The sequence below is a fragment of the Babylonia areolata genome, chromosome 20 (genome assembly GCF_041734735.1).
Source record: "Babylonia areolata isolate BAREFJ2019XMU chromosome 20, ASM4173473v1, whole genome shotgun sequence".
Classification (NCBI taxonomy): Eukaryota; Metazoa; Mollusca; class Gastropoda; order Neogastropoda; family Buccinidae; genus Babylonia; species Babylonia areolata.
Genome location: NC_134895.1, coordinates 30,162,839 through 30,181,591, shown reverse-complemented (window position 1 = coordinate 30,181,591; position 18,753 = coordinate 30,162,839). Strand labels below are relative to the sequence as shown.

Sequence of the window (18,753 nt, the reverse complement as noted above, 5' to 3'; positions counted from 1 at the left end):
GTACATCTCATATTTAGGTGCATACGCAGATTCCTTTCCATTACTGATTATGCACACTTACCCATTTACTTGGCTATGTCTGTGCACGCTACACGTATGCTTATACAGCCGCTTATTTCTTGTGTTTCAATCCCTTGTCATTGGCATATTTCTGACATCAGTACTTGAGTTGATGGAAGTTTATATTCCCTTTGCACATGGATGTATTCATTTTCATAAATTCATCCCTACCTCGCTTTCGGAGGTCGACTGCACTCACAGACAAAACTGCCTCATTCATGCCTGAATGTATGCTCCTTCACATTTTAGTAGTGGCTGGTCCTTAGGGACCCACACACCCCCTTCCCACCCACAGGGCTCAGAATGCCCTCGCTTGGCGCAAGGAGGGACAAGGCAACCCAACTCATTTCCCCACAACAATCTACCATAGAGCTGGAGATGCCCTAACTTGGCACAAGGAGGGATGAGGCAGTCCAAATTAGAATTGCCACTCCGGACACTCATGCCCTTCATTCCTCCCCAGTTTGTAAGGCATCCCTTCTTCCCCCCCTTGCCTACAACAACCTTTGGTTTGCACCACTGTGGTTGTGGCAACAGCTCCACACGGGCCCTACATCCTAGCCAGCCTTCCCATGAAGGGGTGTCAATCTTTGATTCCCAAAATTTTTGCGGACCCAAAAACTGCCCACTGGGCAGAAGACAATCACCCTAAGCCCATCTCTTCCAATCCTGTCTAGTAGCAGAAGGCCTGGGTCATAATTGTTTTCCTCTACATTTGGGAGAAAGGCTTATTGACGAGGACGGATGCGTCTCACAGAGCACAACGAACCGTCCATTAGCCACAGGGGTGTACCTTACTGCCCACTCATACCAGCCCGGCAAATGCCGCATTCAAGCACATCAGTTCGCCCCATCACCTTGCTTGAACAGAGATCCAGCATCAACGCCTCGAACAGTTGGCATTTGAAAGCACTTTCTGCACTTGGTCTTCCCTGCCCGATCCTTTCAGCCTCAACACACAACCACTGCTGTGGTTACAGATGGCCACTCCTTCTCAAGCACTGTCTTTTCAATGAGACACTTCCAGGGGTTTCTAGCCTAGACAGGTTATCCCATCATGGAGCCCCAGCCTTCAGTCAAGGGCCTGTCAGAGGATGACTTTGTTGTCACTTCGGAAGCAAGCACCATGCCTTTCAGACACATGGTTGCACCACAAGACCCCGTCAACTCTTTCCGGCTCCCTTACATTGCAACATAACCTGCATGGTGGACACCTTCATCCCTCAAGCACACAGCAGCTGTTTCCTGATTTACCCATGTTGATTGGTGTCCTCCTAGGAACAATATATGATAATCAGTCGTGTACGACAGTCACCATCAGAACAGCAGAGGAGGCAACTGCTGTCCCAACTATTTGGGCTGGAATTCGATTATACAATTTTCAGTAGAGAGTGTTTTGCCTAAGTTGCATCCCCGGTCCCATGATCAAGAGGGCCTTAGGACGGATCCCAGTGGCTAGTTAGGCCCAAGGCTACAGCACTAAGTCCCAGTGCAATTTGACTTCCAGTCTGAGAGACACAGTCATTTATGAAAGGCGAAGCTGCAAATGATTTCCCTTTGCAATTAAGAAACCACTGATAATACAGCTCTCACTTTGCAATTGGCCATATTGGGACCGTATGTCAGATCAGTGCTTTGATGTAAATAGCCAGTACAACACATCTTGAGCCACTTACCTCCCTGCCCCCGCCCAGCTCCATCCCAGACTCAATGCGCACCATACACAGCCAGAGGCCTGTCATGGATCTGGTCCCCTTTCTCACTACAGAACCTTCAGCAAAAAATTTTCCCCATGGAAACCCTCTTCCATGTGGTATTCCACCACAGAATGAGACTGAGTGACCTGTGGGCACATGAAATGCACTTCCACAGCCTGATCCAACCCAGCCATTGACCACCGACAACTATCTGCAGGTGGCTCCAACATGCCACACTCAGGTAGAGAAGCCACCAAGCCTTCCGTAAGCCCCTTCGTGATGATACCTACCTGGGCAATTACACAACCCTGTCCCAGAGGCACCAGGGACATCAAGTCTTTTGTTGCCAAATGTCTGCCATTCTGTGCATAGGCAACATACCAGTGCTGTCATTTTTTGGCAATGACAAAAAAGTGGTGGGGGGAGCGGCCATTGCCTGTCAGCTCGCATGGAGGAGCTCTACAGATCTGGCTGTCATGCCTAAGGCAAGCCCAACATGGCAACCTACCTCTGTCTCGTGCCACAGTTTCCCTCAAAACCAGAAATCACTTCCACTATCGGCCCACATCCGATGTGGAATCATCAGATCAAACCACATGTGCACCTCCTTGCATTGACGCTCAACCGCACTCAAATGAGACAACCCTATAAGGGTACATGCTTCCTTCCCTTCCTTTGATTCGAAGGGCTCTCAGTAAAGTGTGGATTCAACCCACCGACCCGATTTTCTTGCCCTACGTTTATCAGCACACCTGTGCTCCACAGACCTCCCCCACAATACGGCTGCGGACTTCTGTCTTCTTTGCCCACACCAATATCCTTAGGTGGCACAGTACACTCTACTTTCGTCGAATTTTGAGGGACATCTGTCGCTTTAGGGATGATGGCTCATCGACTTCTACCAGAGAGACGTTGCACGCCTACGGGATGATGGCTTAAGAGGCATCGCTTCTGTGGTAGTTGCACAACAGGCCATCACAGCGCACAGACAGTAGAACAGGCGAGCCCTCCACCTTGTCGCGCTATTCTGCACTAGTTGGGTCACGGTTAAGTATGTGTAATTAAAAGGAAATTTTCTATCTAAAATTACGTTTAAATAACATACTTACCATGACCCAAATTTAAGACCCTCCCGTCCTCCCCGCTTCCTGTTCTCCCTGCTTGCTGCGCTGGTGATGGCATATTGCCGTCAAAAGAGGGCGCTAGCCAGTGGGACAAAGGGGAGGTTACCTACTTCCGGGAGGTTATCGGCCGTAGTTTCATTTTCTCCGCATAGGCGGATAGTAGTTTGCACAGGCAGGAATGTCAGACCCCTGCCGGAGTCTGCACTAGTTGGGTCACGGTAAGTATGTTATTTAAACGTAATTTTAGATAGAAAATTTCCTTTTGCCATTGGTTGCTATTTTTGGAGAGCTAATGGTAATTCTTCTTATAGCGTAGTTCATCTTCCACCCATCACATCACAACTAAAAAAATCACGTTGCAACGTACTCTAATGTTGTTCCATTTTAAACAAACAAACAAAGAAAAAAAAACAACAACAGAGTTTGTTTCTATGACAGACCTGTTTACCAGTACCATTTTGGGGTAATTTGTACATCATTTTGACTTACACGAAAATAGATTTCAGTACGACTTGTGAGGAAAGAAAAAAATATTTTGGCGAAAGTGAGGAGTTTCGACGCTGCTTGCATGGCAACGGGTTCTTTGGAGGAAAGTGAAAAGTTCACTGCTGGCACCTGCCCGTCGGTGTTATGACTGCCAACCAGGCCTGTCTGTAGTCAGTCCAAGAGGGCAACCTACGTGGATGGCTGTGCCCATCTTCGTCCTCCCCACCCACCCCCACTCTTCCTCCACCTCGCCCCTCCACTGGCAAGGTTGTCAAAATCACTGCCGCGCTATCCCTTCACCACCCTCCCATCCATTTCTTTGACTGTGATCTGCCTGTCTTTCTGTCTCATTCAGTCTCTCTTTCTCTCTGTCTCTCTCACTCTCTCTCCCTCGTATCTCAGTGTAAAGGTCAAGTTGGTAAATCAAAAAGGAAACAGCCATTCTGTAGAATCATAACTTAAACCAAGTCAACACAGACATGACCTCCACAATCCTTCCCCCATCTCATTCCTTCACCCCCCTCCCCCCTTTCTTTTTGACCCCTCCTCCAGACGCCACCTCCCATATCCCAGACTTGCTTATCCTTACCATCCCCCCCTACCCCATCACCGGCTCCCCCCTTTTTTTTTTTTTACAAGGTCAGACTGGGAATAGCAGAAAGGATGGAGGCAGGGTAGGGGTCAAAAGTCCAGTTTTGCTGAGGGGATCGACACATATCAAAGGACATTGCAGAAAGCTCCGTTGCTAAGCAACCTTCATGTAGAAGAACAGCTGTACCACCTTTCCTCTCTGGAACTGTGACCCTTCACCGTCCCCTTTCACTCACTCACTCACACACACACACTCTCTCTGATGCCGGGTGAGAACAACTGAAACCCATCCTGGTGTGCCAAATGATTATCACTCAGTGATGGGTCCTCATATAGCAATGTTTTTCTTTATATGAAAGCCATTAAACATTTCTGATATAACCAAACAAATAGAATGAGTGGATGCCCTTCAGATTCCATTAGAAAATATAATGTTAACCATTAATTACTTGATATATAAACCACATTTATAATAAGATGAAATGGAAAATATTACTATTGTTTCTGTGAACTGTCAAGGACTGGGTACCGTCAAAAAGAGAAGAGATGTTTTTCACTTCATAAGACAAAAGAAACTATTTATCTCCTTCAGGATACACATGTCGACACAAACATTGAATCATATGTTAGATCTGAATAGGGCTACAGCTGTCGCTTTGCATCTCATAATTCACAATCCAGAGGTGTTGCTGTTGTGTTCAATAACAACTTTGAATTTAAAGTCAAAAAGGTGCACAAGGATCCTAATGGAAACTACTTATTTCCTCCACAGCAGTGGAAAAGGATTTCTTGATATAAACATTTATGGCCCAAAGAAAGATCCCTTGAATTTTATGATGAACTGGAAAAAATTTTTTACAGAGATTGGATACTCAAATTTCATTACTGGAGGTGACTGGAATCAAGCTCTTGACCCTCATAGAGATTATTTTGACTATAAATACATAGATAACCCCAAAGCTAGAAACCAAGCAGAAGATATTTTGATAAACTTAGACATATTTGATGTTTGGCGAGACTTTAACCCTGACAGTAAACATTTTACATGGCGTAGACCATCCTCTTTTCAACAGAGTCGTGTGGACCTCTTTCTTATATGTGAATGTTTGATACAGTATGTACATGAAGCAGACATCCAATATGGCTGTAGGACAGACCATTCATTGATAGTTTTAAAACTTTCATTTGGTGAAAAAAATTAAACGTAAGTCTTTTTAAAATTTAACACTTCTTTATTAAAGGACAGATTATGTAAACAAAATCAGAGAAGATATCAATCATGTTATTTGAGAATATGCTGTTCCAGTATGCAGTTATGAAGAATTAAGAAGCATTCTTCGATGGCTTCTTTTAGTTGGTGCAGTTCTTAGGCATAGTAGTCTCCTGTGCAGGTAGTCAAATCATTATGATTCCCTTGCAGTCCCAGAAAATAGAAGTCATGACCTTTCCAACAGATACCACCTGTTTGAATTTCTGTGGCAGGGGTGAACCAAGGTGCTTCCATTGCTTGCTTTGCTTTTTTGATTCAGACTCAAAAGTGGTGAACCCACGTTTTATCTTGGGTGACGAGTCACTGAAAGAAATTAGCTGGGTTGGCCTGGAAACATACCAGAAGATCCCATGAAGTATACAAGTCTGGCCAGCTTCTGATCTGGCATCAGCATTTTGCGCACCCGTCTTGCAGACAGTTTACTCATCCATAAGATGTCTGTCAAAACCGTTTGCACTGAACCATAGCTGATGCCCATAGTGTTGGTTATTTGTGCAATAGACAAATGCCTCAGCCTGTCATCTAAGACGATGAGTAAATGACTTCCACTTGATCATCAGCAGTTGAGGATTTTGGGCGGCCGGATCTTAGGTCATTATCTGTACCCTCCCAGTCCCGCTTTAAGTCAGCAATCCACTTCTTGATAGTTGAATAGGAAGGGGAGTTATCACCAAGTGTCTTCGCCATGTTTTCATGGATGGCCATTGTGTGTCATGCCCTTTTTCTTCAAATACATGATTACCACGTCTGACATGGGCTTCTTTTTTGTCCATTTCTGCTCTTTCACTACCTTTGGCAAGACCATCACTTACAAATGAATATAGACAGATATACTTTTAAGTTTGTGAATAAACTTTGAAGAGATTCCAGTATATAGTTGTGCTCATGTTTTATGGTTGTGCAATTGCTTCTACCATTATAGGTTAGGCCAAGAACTTTTTGATCAACCCTCATTAATGCATTCTTGGTGAATAATTGTTAATGATAGATGTGTATCTTTTTTCTCAGCACCAAGCCTCAGCGGGCCATGGTGATGAATGGATTCCATGGATGTGTACGGAAACTGATCCGGCACAAGGAGGCAGCAGACATTGTTGAGTATGCCTACAATGACTTTGCCACTGCAACCCAGAGGCTGTTCCTCCTGGAGGAGTTCTATGGCCCAGCCTTCGCCATGTTTAAAGTGAGTTAGAGGCGGAATGTAGGATGGTTTGTGTGTGTGCATGTGTGTGCGCGCGTGCTATAGTGGGCGGATGAAGGGGGGGTAACAACTGTGTATTTCGTGGGTGAGGCTGCTGGTACCTATATTATGTTTCAGATTTCTGCAAATATTACATACAACAGTTGCAATTCATTATCCCAATATATGTATGTATATATTATTTTTTAATCATTAAGAAATAGAAAATAATGTCATGTTGCAGTTTGGAGTCAAATGCAAGAAATTACTTATGGGACATTTCTTTTGATATTGTTTGTGCCAGTGTGAAATAATCCTCAAAGCTGTTGTGATGTCCACAGACCCAGTCAACCCACAATCTGGACGATGTCTTGCGGGAACAACCAGACAAGAAAGACATGATCATGCACAACCTAAAGGAGAGTCTCCTTCCCCTTATCGACAAGTAAGAAGCAGAGAGAGGATTTAGGGGTGGGTGGGTGACATGGAGTGAAAGATTAGGGAAGAGTAATTTGATTGAGTGGAGAGAGTGATACTGCTACTCCTAGCTTTTGCAAAGTGATTACCTTCTTGGACTGACTTCCACTAGGTTGTTGGCTGAGAGAGATCTATTCATGAGATCTATGCAAATCCCTGGAGAAAAAGTGGGGTGGAGGGGGGATGGGGGGTGCGGGGGGGGGGGGGGCAAAAAACTGCCACCTTGATTTCATCTGCCTTGATAATGAAAGGCCAGTTCCACATTATGCTTTACTTAGATCTGTGAGTCAATTACGTTGCCCTTTTGACCAAATGAGAGCTTATCACAACGAGCGCACTTTGAAAAAAAGCAAAAAAAAACACAACAAAATTGTGGGTGTTCAGGAGCATACTGATGTGCTGATATCTTTTTGGCACTTAATCTTGATAGGGAAAAAACACACACACACACACACACACACACACATTTTGCCACCGCTTACACATAGACATCCCCCACCCCATCTAACATAGACATATACATATCAGTACAGAGGCACTTATACAGATGTATGCCAGCATGCACATACACACACCTAATATCACTTCAAGTGGAAAGACGTTAAACTGAAGACAACATAATACACACACATACACATGCACATGTGCACAATCTCCATGTTTGTGTCTGTCACTATTCAGTATATCTGATCAAAATCAGTGCATGCAATGATGACCTTAGTGTCTTTCAGTATGTTTACAATAATGATTAATTACAACATTTTGAGTGAAGGTATAGTATGCAATATGTTTCTTCTTCCTTTTAATGAATATCCATTTGTTAATTGATGTTTTTTAATTTTGTCATGTTTAATATTTTTGGGTTGAATAATTGTCTGTTTATCTTGCCGTTCCTTATGTAATTTCTCTTAATTATCTTATCTTATCTGAATTTACTGAGTGAAGATCTTCATCACAATTAGATCATTGTAATTAATATAAGGTTATAATAACGTGTTTTTTCGATGGACAGTCGAGTAGGAACATATTGAAGTCCTTACCTCAGATTGTGCACATTTATATGTTTTCATTATGAACGCCTGTTCACTCATTTATTCACAGTGTCTTCCACCTTTATGTTGGTCAGGCAGATCCTGTCCTTGTCAATGGTGCACAAGATTTTCTTTGATTTCTTCAAATATGCTGACAGCAAGCTTCAGAAGGTGAGTACTTTTCTGATAAAGATTTTGATTGTTTCTGGAGATGATCTTTTGGATGTTTTTTAAAAGAAAATCTTTCTTATTGACTGTGAACCAAAGTCATGGTTTGTTGTGGGTTTGTTTTTTTGTTTTTTTACCTATTTTTGAATAGTTATAATTAACCTCCAGGCTGCCTGTATGACAAGATAACTCATTAGTGGAGCCATGTATGTTTTGCTGCCATAATGACAAGATAAAACTCAACACTTAAACATTCAGACTTGTCACAGGTTTGTTTTCAGTTCATTGACAAAAACACTGGTAGCTTTAGCTTTTGGAATCTTTCTAGATTCTATGAATGGCTAGAAACCCCATCTACATCATGAGGTAGTCCTTTATGTAAATGACTTGGTTGGTAACTGGCTTTATTTTGACTCACACAGTCAGCAAATTGGGATACCCATCAAACGCTCTGTGATAGAGGTGCAACCAAAACAGCCAAAATTGCTTTCTTTAGCTAATGCTCAGAAAAAAAATTGAAGCTTCAACTAGAAGAAGAAGACCGTGATGAACTTTCATTGGATGATCCGATAGATAATACAGGGAGTGAAGAAGAGACTGGCAAGATAGACGATCAGTGAGTGACGCTGTACATAGCATATTGCCCACATGACTGACAGTGTCGCTGACTGAAATAGGAACAGTGGGAGTGACATTCTTGGCATGCAGGGGAAGTGTAGAGGTAGAAGTTAGGGTGGGAGTTAGGCAACTGGACAAAGTGTATCAGGTCAGAGAGGGGGAAGAGGAGGGAGGCAAGGCAAAGAGGGTGTGGCAATTTGAGAGCCCGTTTGTGAACTAGGTATGCAGTGATACACGAAGAGAAGAAAGAGCATGTAAATAACCAAAAATAGCTGATGTTTTGACTGGTTCATGGAAATGGATATTCATTATGGTACCAGAACAAGGTTGAAGCAGATGTTAAATTGTGAAATGTGTGTGGTGAGAATGCTTGTGCTTCAATATGAACTGTTCGCAATTACACCTGTTTGCAATTAAGCCTGCCTACACTATTCTTTTTGCACCAAGGACCAGTGAGGTGCCTGTTGGCAGTTTTTGGACTTGCCTGTTGTAGATAATTTTCTGTATTATGTATAATTATGTTGTTTTTTTATTGGTTTTTTGTTTTTGTCTTTAATCCTCAAATGATGGGTGCAGTGGTCAAAATGTTAGAGCGCTAGATTCTCACTGGAGTTTCCTGAGATCGATCCCCATTGCACCTGATTGGTTAACACATGTGCAGACTTGTTAGTGCCTGAACCCTCTTTGTATGTACACACGCAGAGAAGATCAAATGCACATGTTAAAGAGCCCATAAGTGTAATCCATGTCATTGGGTTATGGAAACAAGAATATACCCAACATGCACACCTCTGAAAAAAGAATATGGCTGCCAACATGGCGAAATAAATAACCATAACAGTCATGCACGTACAATTTTACTTGTCTGCCTCAGTGTGTGTGTGCATGTGATGGAAACTTGATTGACTGACACAGAAAACGAATGATGAGCATCCAATGGCAGCTGTGAGTCGGCTCTACCCAGGTAGGTAGCCTCTTGTGCAAATGACTTTAAAGCGTTTAAAGCTTGGTCTCTGACTGAGGATAGGCGCTTTATAACTTATATCCATATCAGCATCATTGATAATGAAGCACTTATGGATTGGTCAACTTCAGAGGCACATCCAGAGTTCGTGTGCATGAATTTGACTGTACTCATGACTTATTTTCTTTTTCAGGTTGTTTTATTTAGAAGTTCCATGGGACTGACATTTTCAGTGTTTCAGCTCAGATATGGCCTTTTGTGGTCAGCTGGAGTGTAAGCAACAAAAATAAATACCATGATCTAACATAGACATTCAAATTGATTGACAGGACATGATTGAAGCTCTGAGGGAATCCCTGATACACATGCTGCACACAAAGGAAGGGACACGCACTGCCATGGCTTGCATCTGGGGAGGGTCTGCAAAGGTCAGCTATATTTGTATGTGCTGAGGCTGAAATTTACTTCTGTTCACACAAGAATGAAGTAACTCTTACAAGCAATTTCAAAAACATGAAAGAAAATAATGATGCAAACAACATGTGTTGTTGTTTTAACCAGTTAAGTGCCGGAGGATTTTGTAAAAAAAGTGATCTCCCCTTGCCAGGGAATTTTGAGGATTCATGGGTAATAAATTAAAACAATTCTAGCACAGAAACTACAGAAGGTACAGATCGAAAGTAAACATTTTTGTGAAGGAAAATGAATGTGAATTCAAATCCAGGCTTTTTTTACCAATCATTTTAAATCTAGATAACTGTTCGATAATTCAGGCATTTCAAAGTGAAGATGATAATTTTTATGCACTAAAAAACTATTTCCACCTCCTAAGAATGACACCCATAAATAAACAAAATACAGCTGGAAATAACATGCTTATTGTTTGATACCTCTGAAAGAAAATAAAATGGCTTATACTGATAAATTAATGATAACAATCACAACACTTGTAGTCATGTAAGTGAATGACTGTCCCAGCAACGACATACATGGGTTCGGTCAAGGTAAAAAGTCAGCAATGTTCTTACAAAAAAGAACATCCCCTTTAAGGGAGAGAGTGTTGCTGTTCCCTTTCCCCAGGTTGTAACTGATCCTACAAGGTAGCTGCTGTCCATCCGGTATGTCTCCTCTATAAATAAATCAGTCAACTGATCAGTGACAAAAAGTGTGGAAAGTAAAAAAAATAACCCACAAGAAAATTGTGGATTATTGGCTGTTGGCATTCCCAGCAGTTGAGTTTCAGTTTCAGTAGCTCAAGGAGGCGTCACTGCGTTCAGACAAATCCATATACGCTACACCACATCTGCCAAGCAGATGCCTGACCAGCAGCGTAACCCAACGCGCTTAGTCAGGCCTTGAGGAAAAAAAAAAAGAAAAAAAAAGGTGAATAAATGATAGATAAGCTTACACAAAGAAATAAATAAATAATAACTATATAGTAAAAAAAATTTAAAAAAAAAAAGATGATAAATAAGCAATTTCCTATTGGTCTTGTGTCTGAAGTATGTCACTTAGCTAGGATATTGAGGATAAAGGATGCAACATTGCATAAATGACACCTGGTCAGAGATTTGCCACCAACCCAACAGCTCAAATTAAAACTGGGGAGGCTCAGAGCAGATGAGGCTCGCCTGCGTAAAAACAGAAGTAAACCAGGGGGAGAAAGTGCACTTCAAGATTTTTTAGAACTTCCTTTTGAAAGTGCAGAGGTCATCAGAGACAGCAGGAAGAAGCAAAAAACTGTCAAACAGATACCTCCTACTTCAGACCCAGAGCCAGCATGCAGCAAAGAAAAAAATGAGGACATTATCACACAGGAACTAAGAACAACGACAGAGGAGGTGTCATTTCTTAAAGCAAAACTGAGTGAAAAAAGAAAGGGAACTGCAAATCAAGGATGCTGAAATGACTGGACTTCTGTTATGTCAAATATGCACATTTACAATTACTCTGGTGATATCTGACAGCATAGTATCATCATGATTGTAAAAAACTTGCTCATTTGTTACTAAAAACCATATACTTTGTGACTGTTTTCATTGTTATTTGCATTTCTGATAGCATTAAGTCTTCCAAAAAACTGTATTCTACATGCTTTTCTGAACATGCACATATCTGAAATGTTTTTGTAGCATGAAAACTTTCTGAGATATCAGCATTATAAGTCAGCATGTTATCACTGTAAAATCCGGCCATTCGACACTTGACAAAACTGAATATTTTGCTATTTTGAAGGCACTGTCTCTCTCTAAGCATGTTCTTGAGTAGGCCAGAAAAAATTCAGCATAAACTAGGTATTGGTGGAACCAAGTACAGCAAAGAACAATGTGGTAAGTCTTCATCTTAAAATTTTATGACAGTCTAAAAATAGCAATTTGTTAAATCTGTCAAAACGCGTCATTTTTGCACATTTTTAGACGCCGTTTTCTTAAAAACTACTGGGTATAATGCAATGAAAATTTGCATGTGATCTTAGTTTTTTATGTTCTTTCCAATGGTGTAATTAGTTTTTAGATATGTTGAATTTCAAAATTTAAGTGGTCCTACCTACAAAATCACTCACTCATAGATGGGAGTTCATCAGCAGATAATTCTTAGTGGACAGTGTGGTTAATGTGCTGGTGTTGCCTTTCCTTCTGATGACATGACTTGCCAGCAGTGATCTCAGATTGATTCATTGGTGTACAGGCATGCATATAAAGTACCATAATATCTTTCAGGGCTGAAAAAAAAGTTGAACTATTAGTAATACTGATAGTATTTACTGTTGACACAACTACATTTATTCACCTCAAAACAGCACACACACACAGACACAGAACACACACAGAAACACACACACACACACACACACACCTGACAAACATATAAATAAAATATCCATTGAAGCAAATTCTTTGAAACTGAAAACTGTTCATAATGTCATGCCCTTGTACCCCTGCTCAGTTACATGTAATGGTTAAACTGTGAAGGGACCGTGTGTGTGTGTGTGTGACACACATTGTGTGTGTGTGTGTGTGTGTGTGAGTGAAATGTAAACGCATTGTGTCACACATTGTACTGGTGTGTGTGTGTGTGTGTGATTTTCTTTTAATTTACCCTCTGTTAATTTCCTCAGATTCACTTTATTATTTTAATCATTTTTATTCCACATGTCAAACTGAATTTCTGTACCAATTACAGACAATAAATCAGTCTTGAGTCATTCATTGCTAAATAAATTATCAGCAATTGATTATTGGTTATACCATCATTACATTTCATTATTTGTCAATGTGGGTAAAATAAGAATGCTTACCTTCAGACACTTCAGCTATATCCAGTCCCCCAGTCACTTAGCTTGCATTCCTTGTGTGAACTGTGAGAAACACAGTTCTCTCACTTTGCAGCAAGTCAGTTTCACTCGTTTCCATGTCAGTCACACCACTGATGGCACCTGGCACATGTGATTTCAGCAATTACAGGCGAAGGCTTCCAACCTTTCTGTATCTAGTGCAAATGTTGATTCGTCATCTACATCAAAATTGATATTATTGTTGCTGAAAGCTGAACGACAATACTGCGTCATCTGCTTTCGAAATCAGCGTCGCCTTCGAATTCACTGAGATTGATTTCGTGACCATCAGCCTAGTTGGAATGATCAGTTCCATCAATGAAGTACAGGGTTAGAAACTCACAAATGTCGTCTTCTTCACTTAATGGCAAAATGTTTGTAACGCAAGTGTATCTTGTCAGCAAATTTCCAAGTCTCTGTTGAAATCCGTGCTTCCGTTCACTGCGACCATGTTTATTAAAGCTAGCATGCTGAATGGCTGGTTTCGTCACTTGGTCTCTCTTGGCCAATAACAGATGGGGTTTTCCTTCATAGTGACGCATTGTTTACATAGTGTGTCCTTATTTTGAAGGCGACTGTTGGCTTGTAGTTTAAAACTTAACCAATGAGAAGAACATAGATTGAAAGATACGGCCTTGACCTTTAAAACGATGTATGATTCGACCGGTCGATTCCAAGCTTGTCAAAGTTGATCGATTTTGCGTCATAGGCGGTCAGAATGATGGGTTAGGTATTTTAAGCACACTTTTAAGGCAAAAGAAGTACAGTTATGCCTAGATACTTCAATATGAGATAAAAGAAAGCCTAAAGTTTACTATGAAGTCAAAATCTGAAAATCAACAACATGGCCCCCACCTGCCTAAAATCGCTGCTAGTGGCAAAGTTGGTCAGGTGCAAAGCGACTCATTTCGTGATGGAGGGTCACATGTGCATGTTGCGTCATTTTGCGATACAAACTGGTTTTTAGACATGCCATGTGTCCATGCTATGTATCTGACAATGCTTGGACTGATTTTACATTATTTTCATATTACTGTCAAACAGAAAAGACAAAAACATTGAGCATATAACAATCCAAATCATTTTTATTCATCAGCAAAATCACCTAAAATGTGTCAAAATCACAGGCAAAATGAGACAAAAAGTCAATTTTACACCCCCGCCAAAGTCTAGGAAATTTCCGAATGTGCCTGAAAATTCTTTCAGATGCATAACTCACTACTGAGAATTTGTTGATTTTTTTTTTTGCAAGAACTACAATCTTCACAAACAAAAAGTGTAGACAACTAAATGACCCTTATAACTGCAATTTGTGAAGTGAAAAAACAGTGCGTGAGTGTAACACAAAATCACACCACAGGCATATCATTGCATCTCCACTTCTAATTGGCCTACAGAGATGGTTCACATATCAAAATGTTTGTCTGCATCTGACTTATCCACCTATCATGCATAAAAAGTAATGTCATGCATTGTTTCTGACAAATAAATTGAATAGTTCTCACTACCCCACCCCACCCCGCCACCAGACACTCTCTCCAGCACTTGCTTTTCCTTCCCAAATGCACCAACTTGATGTAACATTTCACTATTTCAGGAACCTTCTCACCTGTTATGAATAACAGTTGCATATATATGTCTGAAATATGCCTAAATATATTAAAAAGAAACTTATGCTGACTTCCACTCCCTGAATTTCCCAACAACAGCATCAAACTCCTTCACACACCATGTTCTCCCATTAGTGCTGAACATATCTAAGTTTCAGGCCAAGACAAATTTTGAATCAGTTGGATCACAATCAACTGCATCTGGCCATTTAAATGCATTCCTGTCTCCCCAGCTGGTCATGAATGTTATTGTGGCTCTTGTTGGAGATAAACTTCAAGGACTTCTCCAGCGTAAAATTTGTCATCATAAAAAACAGCCACTTTTTCTCCTTGCTGTGTGAAGTGTCCAGGCTGCATGTCCTTTGTGCTGGTGTCAGTGGAATCTTGAGCAAAGTCCCTGCAGCAACACTCTGTTGTTTGGCTGAAGGTCTGGCAGCTTTGTAGGACGTCCTCTTCCTGATGGGACCAGATTTGATTCCATCCTGTCCAGAATGCCATCATCTAAGTAAAAAAGAAAAGAAAAGAAAAAAAAAGTATAATCTAAATGTGCTTTACCATTGACTTTTTATGACTGACTTTATAATCATGACTTAAAAATTTTAAATCAAAATGCCTTTTTCACTTTGTGTAGATATATATATATGTGTGTGTGTGTGTGCACACATGAATTTTTACAGCACAAGCATTTGAGCAAATGTGTGTGTGTGTGAAGTTCTCTTATTTATTTATGTATTTGTTTATTTATTATCATTTTTTATCATTATCATTATTATTTTCTTTTGTCTTTAGCTTTTTCAGGTCTCCTTATTTTCTTTGTCATTTAATTTTCATATCAGTGGTCAGGTTTTCTGTGTTTGTGTGTGAGTATGTGTGTGTGCGTGTGTTTGTGTGTGTGTGTGTGGTCTTAGAAAATCATATTCATAGTCTCGTTCAGTTGTTTCTGTCACAAGTGCGAATGACCAACAGGAGTTATCTTTTCTTGATTTTTTCATCAATGTTTTTTCAATGAATACAAACGAAAAGAAGTCTAACGCAGTCCAGAAAAAAACAGCAATCATATAAATATCTAATGAGTGGAACTACCGGGGTGTTTAGGTATTAGGAATGAATATTTGTTAGTAATCTTCGAAAATCCGATGTACCCCGCTAACCCAATTTCATGGTGCCTTTGTTCGGAAATGAGGCCAAGCAAGTGACTGAAAACACCTCTTTCCTAAGCCAAATACAATCATAATAATGTATATTATCATCAAACATCATCAATAAATGAGAAAACTGTTGATTACTTACCGAGATATGCATCGATCTTGCAGTAAATATCATAAATCTCCCCCATTGTTTGTGCTTACATGTGCTTCGTCGCATGCTCAGGTGTGTCCGCCTTTATGAGTGAAAACAGCGGAAGTGACCTGATGGGGTGCAAATTAGAATCATGCGTCGTAGGCAAAACTCAGTGATAAACGGAAGGGAGATTTGAGTTCATGAAAAAATTAGCTTTCCAGTGATGTTTAGTGGTTTTTTGTACGTCAGGGAGATTCTTTACGGTGCTCTGAAAATTTGGAAACTTTTCTAACTCAAATTACACCGACTGATTGAAACATTATCAAAATTTACCTTGCACCATTGGTTAGCGCATGGTTTCATCTTTCCAGTGGTATGCATTATTAATAGGTTGACCGAGTTTATGACTGGCGAACGGAGAGTGAACTGAACACATGCAGACTTCGACCGGCTGGCCTTAGGCTGTGCGAGGCGCCAGCGGCGTTGCAATTCGACTTTTCGCGATCATGTTTAACGCTCCATAACTTTTCATATATCGATCTTTCAAGCAAATCAACACAAGAAATGTGAAGTTGAAGAGTCAAACTTTTTATTGACATAATTTTTTATTATTAAATACATGTTTCTCATTGTAAAATTATGATGGAAAAATCAGCAATTTTGTCAGTTTTGGTCACGCTTTCTCGGCCAGCTAGGCCTTTGGTCCTACCTAACACACTCAAACTGATGCAAGGCCTATCTGTTTTCTCCTCTTGTCTAAATTTTGTGAAAACTCAGTGGTAAGATGTCTTGCTAATAGTTCACCGTCTGCTAGCCAATCAAATGCCGTTTCCAGCTGGAGCTAACTACTTAATCACAATGGCCACCATTTCAAAGATAAGTAACATTATTGTCTTGTTCTGTCTTCGCCAACTTTTTATGTATTTGAAAAGTTATTTTCTTGCATGTTTGTTGTTTGTTGAGTTCATCTAATTTACATCGTTTGTGTCTGTTGGTGATGTCCAGCTTGATGTTATGTTTTGTGAAATTCATTTTGCTGCTCTTTGTCCCTTTCGTGTTCTTATGGCCTCACCGCATTACTTGGGAATGACTGTCCCGTTCGCTGGGGCAGGCCCACACGTGTCAGGTGGACCTGGACTGTTGGTCGGTGGTCTGCTGGCAGTCTGACAACCAAGTCGAGACAGGTTACAGGACTTCTTGCTGACCTGGTCAAGTTTTTTCTTCTTTTTTTTTCCCCTTCCCGGAAGTCCATGTGCCTGTGAGCCTTGGGGATGGGTTCACATGATGGTTGACACTCACAGGTAGATCTCCCCCATGCTACCCGTGCAGGGGTGCGCCCCTGGCACACTCTGGACTGCCGGGAGGGCCGGAGATGAAGGTCTTACCCTCCCCAGACTCAGTCCAGCAGCCCTTACCTACACATTTGGTGCTCTACTGGGGAGGCGCACTGCCTCAGCTGGAAGGACCAAGCTGGCATCGGTCAGGGTGACCTATACACGGTGTCCAGGGTCACTAGTGCTTCCCTTTTGGGACCGACCGCTTCTGGGTCACCCCACCCAGGTTGGAGAAGCTTGCGGCTTCTTTTTACCACTCGTTCCTGCTGGGAGATTAATGGGTGTTCATGCCCTCCACGCATGCATGGGTCCTTTCAATAAACATCTCAGGAGGCACAGCAGTCGGGAAGGGAATAATCAGCCAAAACCTTACCAGTCTTTTGATGGGCCCACTCTTCTTCCACTGGGTCGCACACCATGCAGCGGGGATTTGGTTGTCACAGGAGCCCAAGTGGAACATCACTCTTCTGGAATTTGAAGCAGTTCACTGGGCTCAACTCCACTTCGCAGGGGAGGATGCCATTAAGAAATACCCATGTGTTCACGAATAACAACTATTGCGTGTACATGAACACAAAAAGGAGAGGGGGGGGGGGGGGGGTGTCGAGAACCTTACACTGTGGGCAGAGGCTTTCCAGCTGGAAATGGTATTTGATTGGGTAGCAGATGGTGGACTATCAGTGAGACGTACCACTGAGTTGCCGCAAAATTTTGGACAAGAAGAGCAAACACGTTGGCCTTGCATAGTGTGTCATACATAGTAAATGACACCAAATATAATTTTCTGTTTGACATGGTAAGTATATTTAACCAAACTGGGACTGGGAGTATAATACAAACTCCTCATTTCAGCATGAAACAGCACATACATTTTTCTTTCTTTTTGGGGGATGGGGGTGGGGGGGGGGGGAGAGGGTGGTAGGGGGCAGACATTGTATGCATGCACACACATGCAGATAAGCTGTTGCATTATCTTGAGCTTGTTTTTTAGAAACCACTTATTTGATAGTCCTGTTAACTGATCATCTAAATATTCTCTCAGAGACAGCCGTTATTGCTGATGAAGAATACTTGCATGTGCATTAAACAAGCAGCAGCATTCTGACACTAAGACTATTGATGTTGTATTCACACCTCAGCAACATGCTGTACATGATGATTGCAATGTGTGTAGGATCGCAAGGTGATTGTGAAGAGCCTGAAGGGCCATGTGGTGAAGGTGTGTAAGGAGGAGGCAGGACACATGTTGCTGCTGGCGATCTTTGACAGCGTGGATGATACGGTGCTGGTGCAGAAAGCTATTCTGGATGTGAGTACCTCACTTTTTTATCACTAGGTCTTAGGTTTTATGTCAGTCATCAGCCATTGGCAGGTATGATTTTTGAATGGCCCATTGCAGACCTGCTTAGTATTACAATTCGTCCGTAGTTTCTACGATTCAAGCCCCCAGACTACGGCACTACGGCCGAGTGAAGAAAAACTACGATTTTGCTGACCGCGAAACCTTAAACACACACGCACACACACA

The 18,753-nt window shown here is 41.5% G+C and overlaps 1 protein-coding gene across 2 annotated transcripts in view; it reads left to right on the top strand.

Annotated features, from left to right (window-relative positions):
* The window catches only part of LOC143295392 (pumilio homolog 3-like), a 61,097-nt gene that overhangs the window by 19,922 nt on the left and 22,422 nt on the right, over positions 1-18,753 (top strand). For both annotated transcript variants that reach the window (XM_076607063.1, XM_076607064.1), the window contains exons 8-12: positions 6,237-6,411; positions 6,750-6,853; positions 8,012-8,087; positions 9,996-10,094; positions 18,400-18,534. In XM_076607063.1, coding sequence (XP_076463178.1) covers positions 6,237-6,411; positions 6,750-6,853; positions 8,012-8,087; positions 9,996-10,094; positions 18,400-18,534 — 589 coding nt within the window. The remainder of the gene's footprint in view (positions 1-6,236; positions 6,412-6,749; positions 6,854-8,011; positions 8,088-9,995; positions 10,095-18,399; positions 18,535-18,753) is intronic.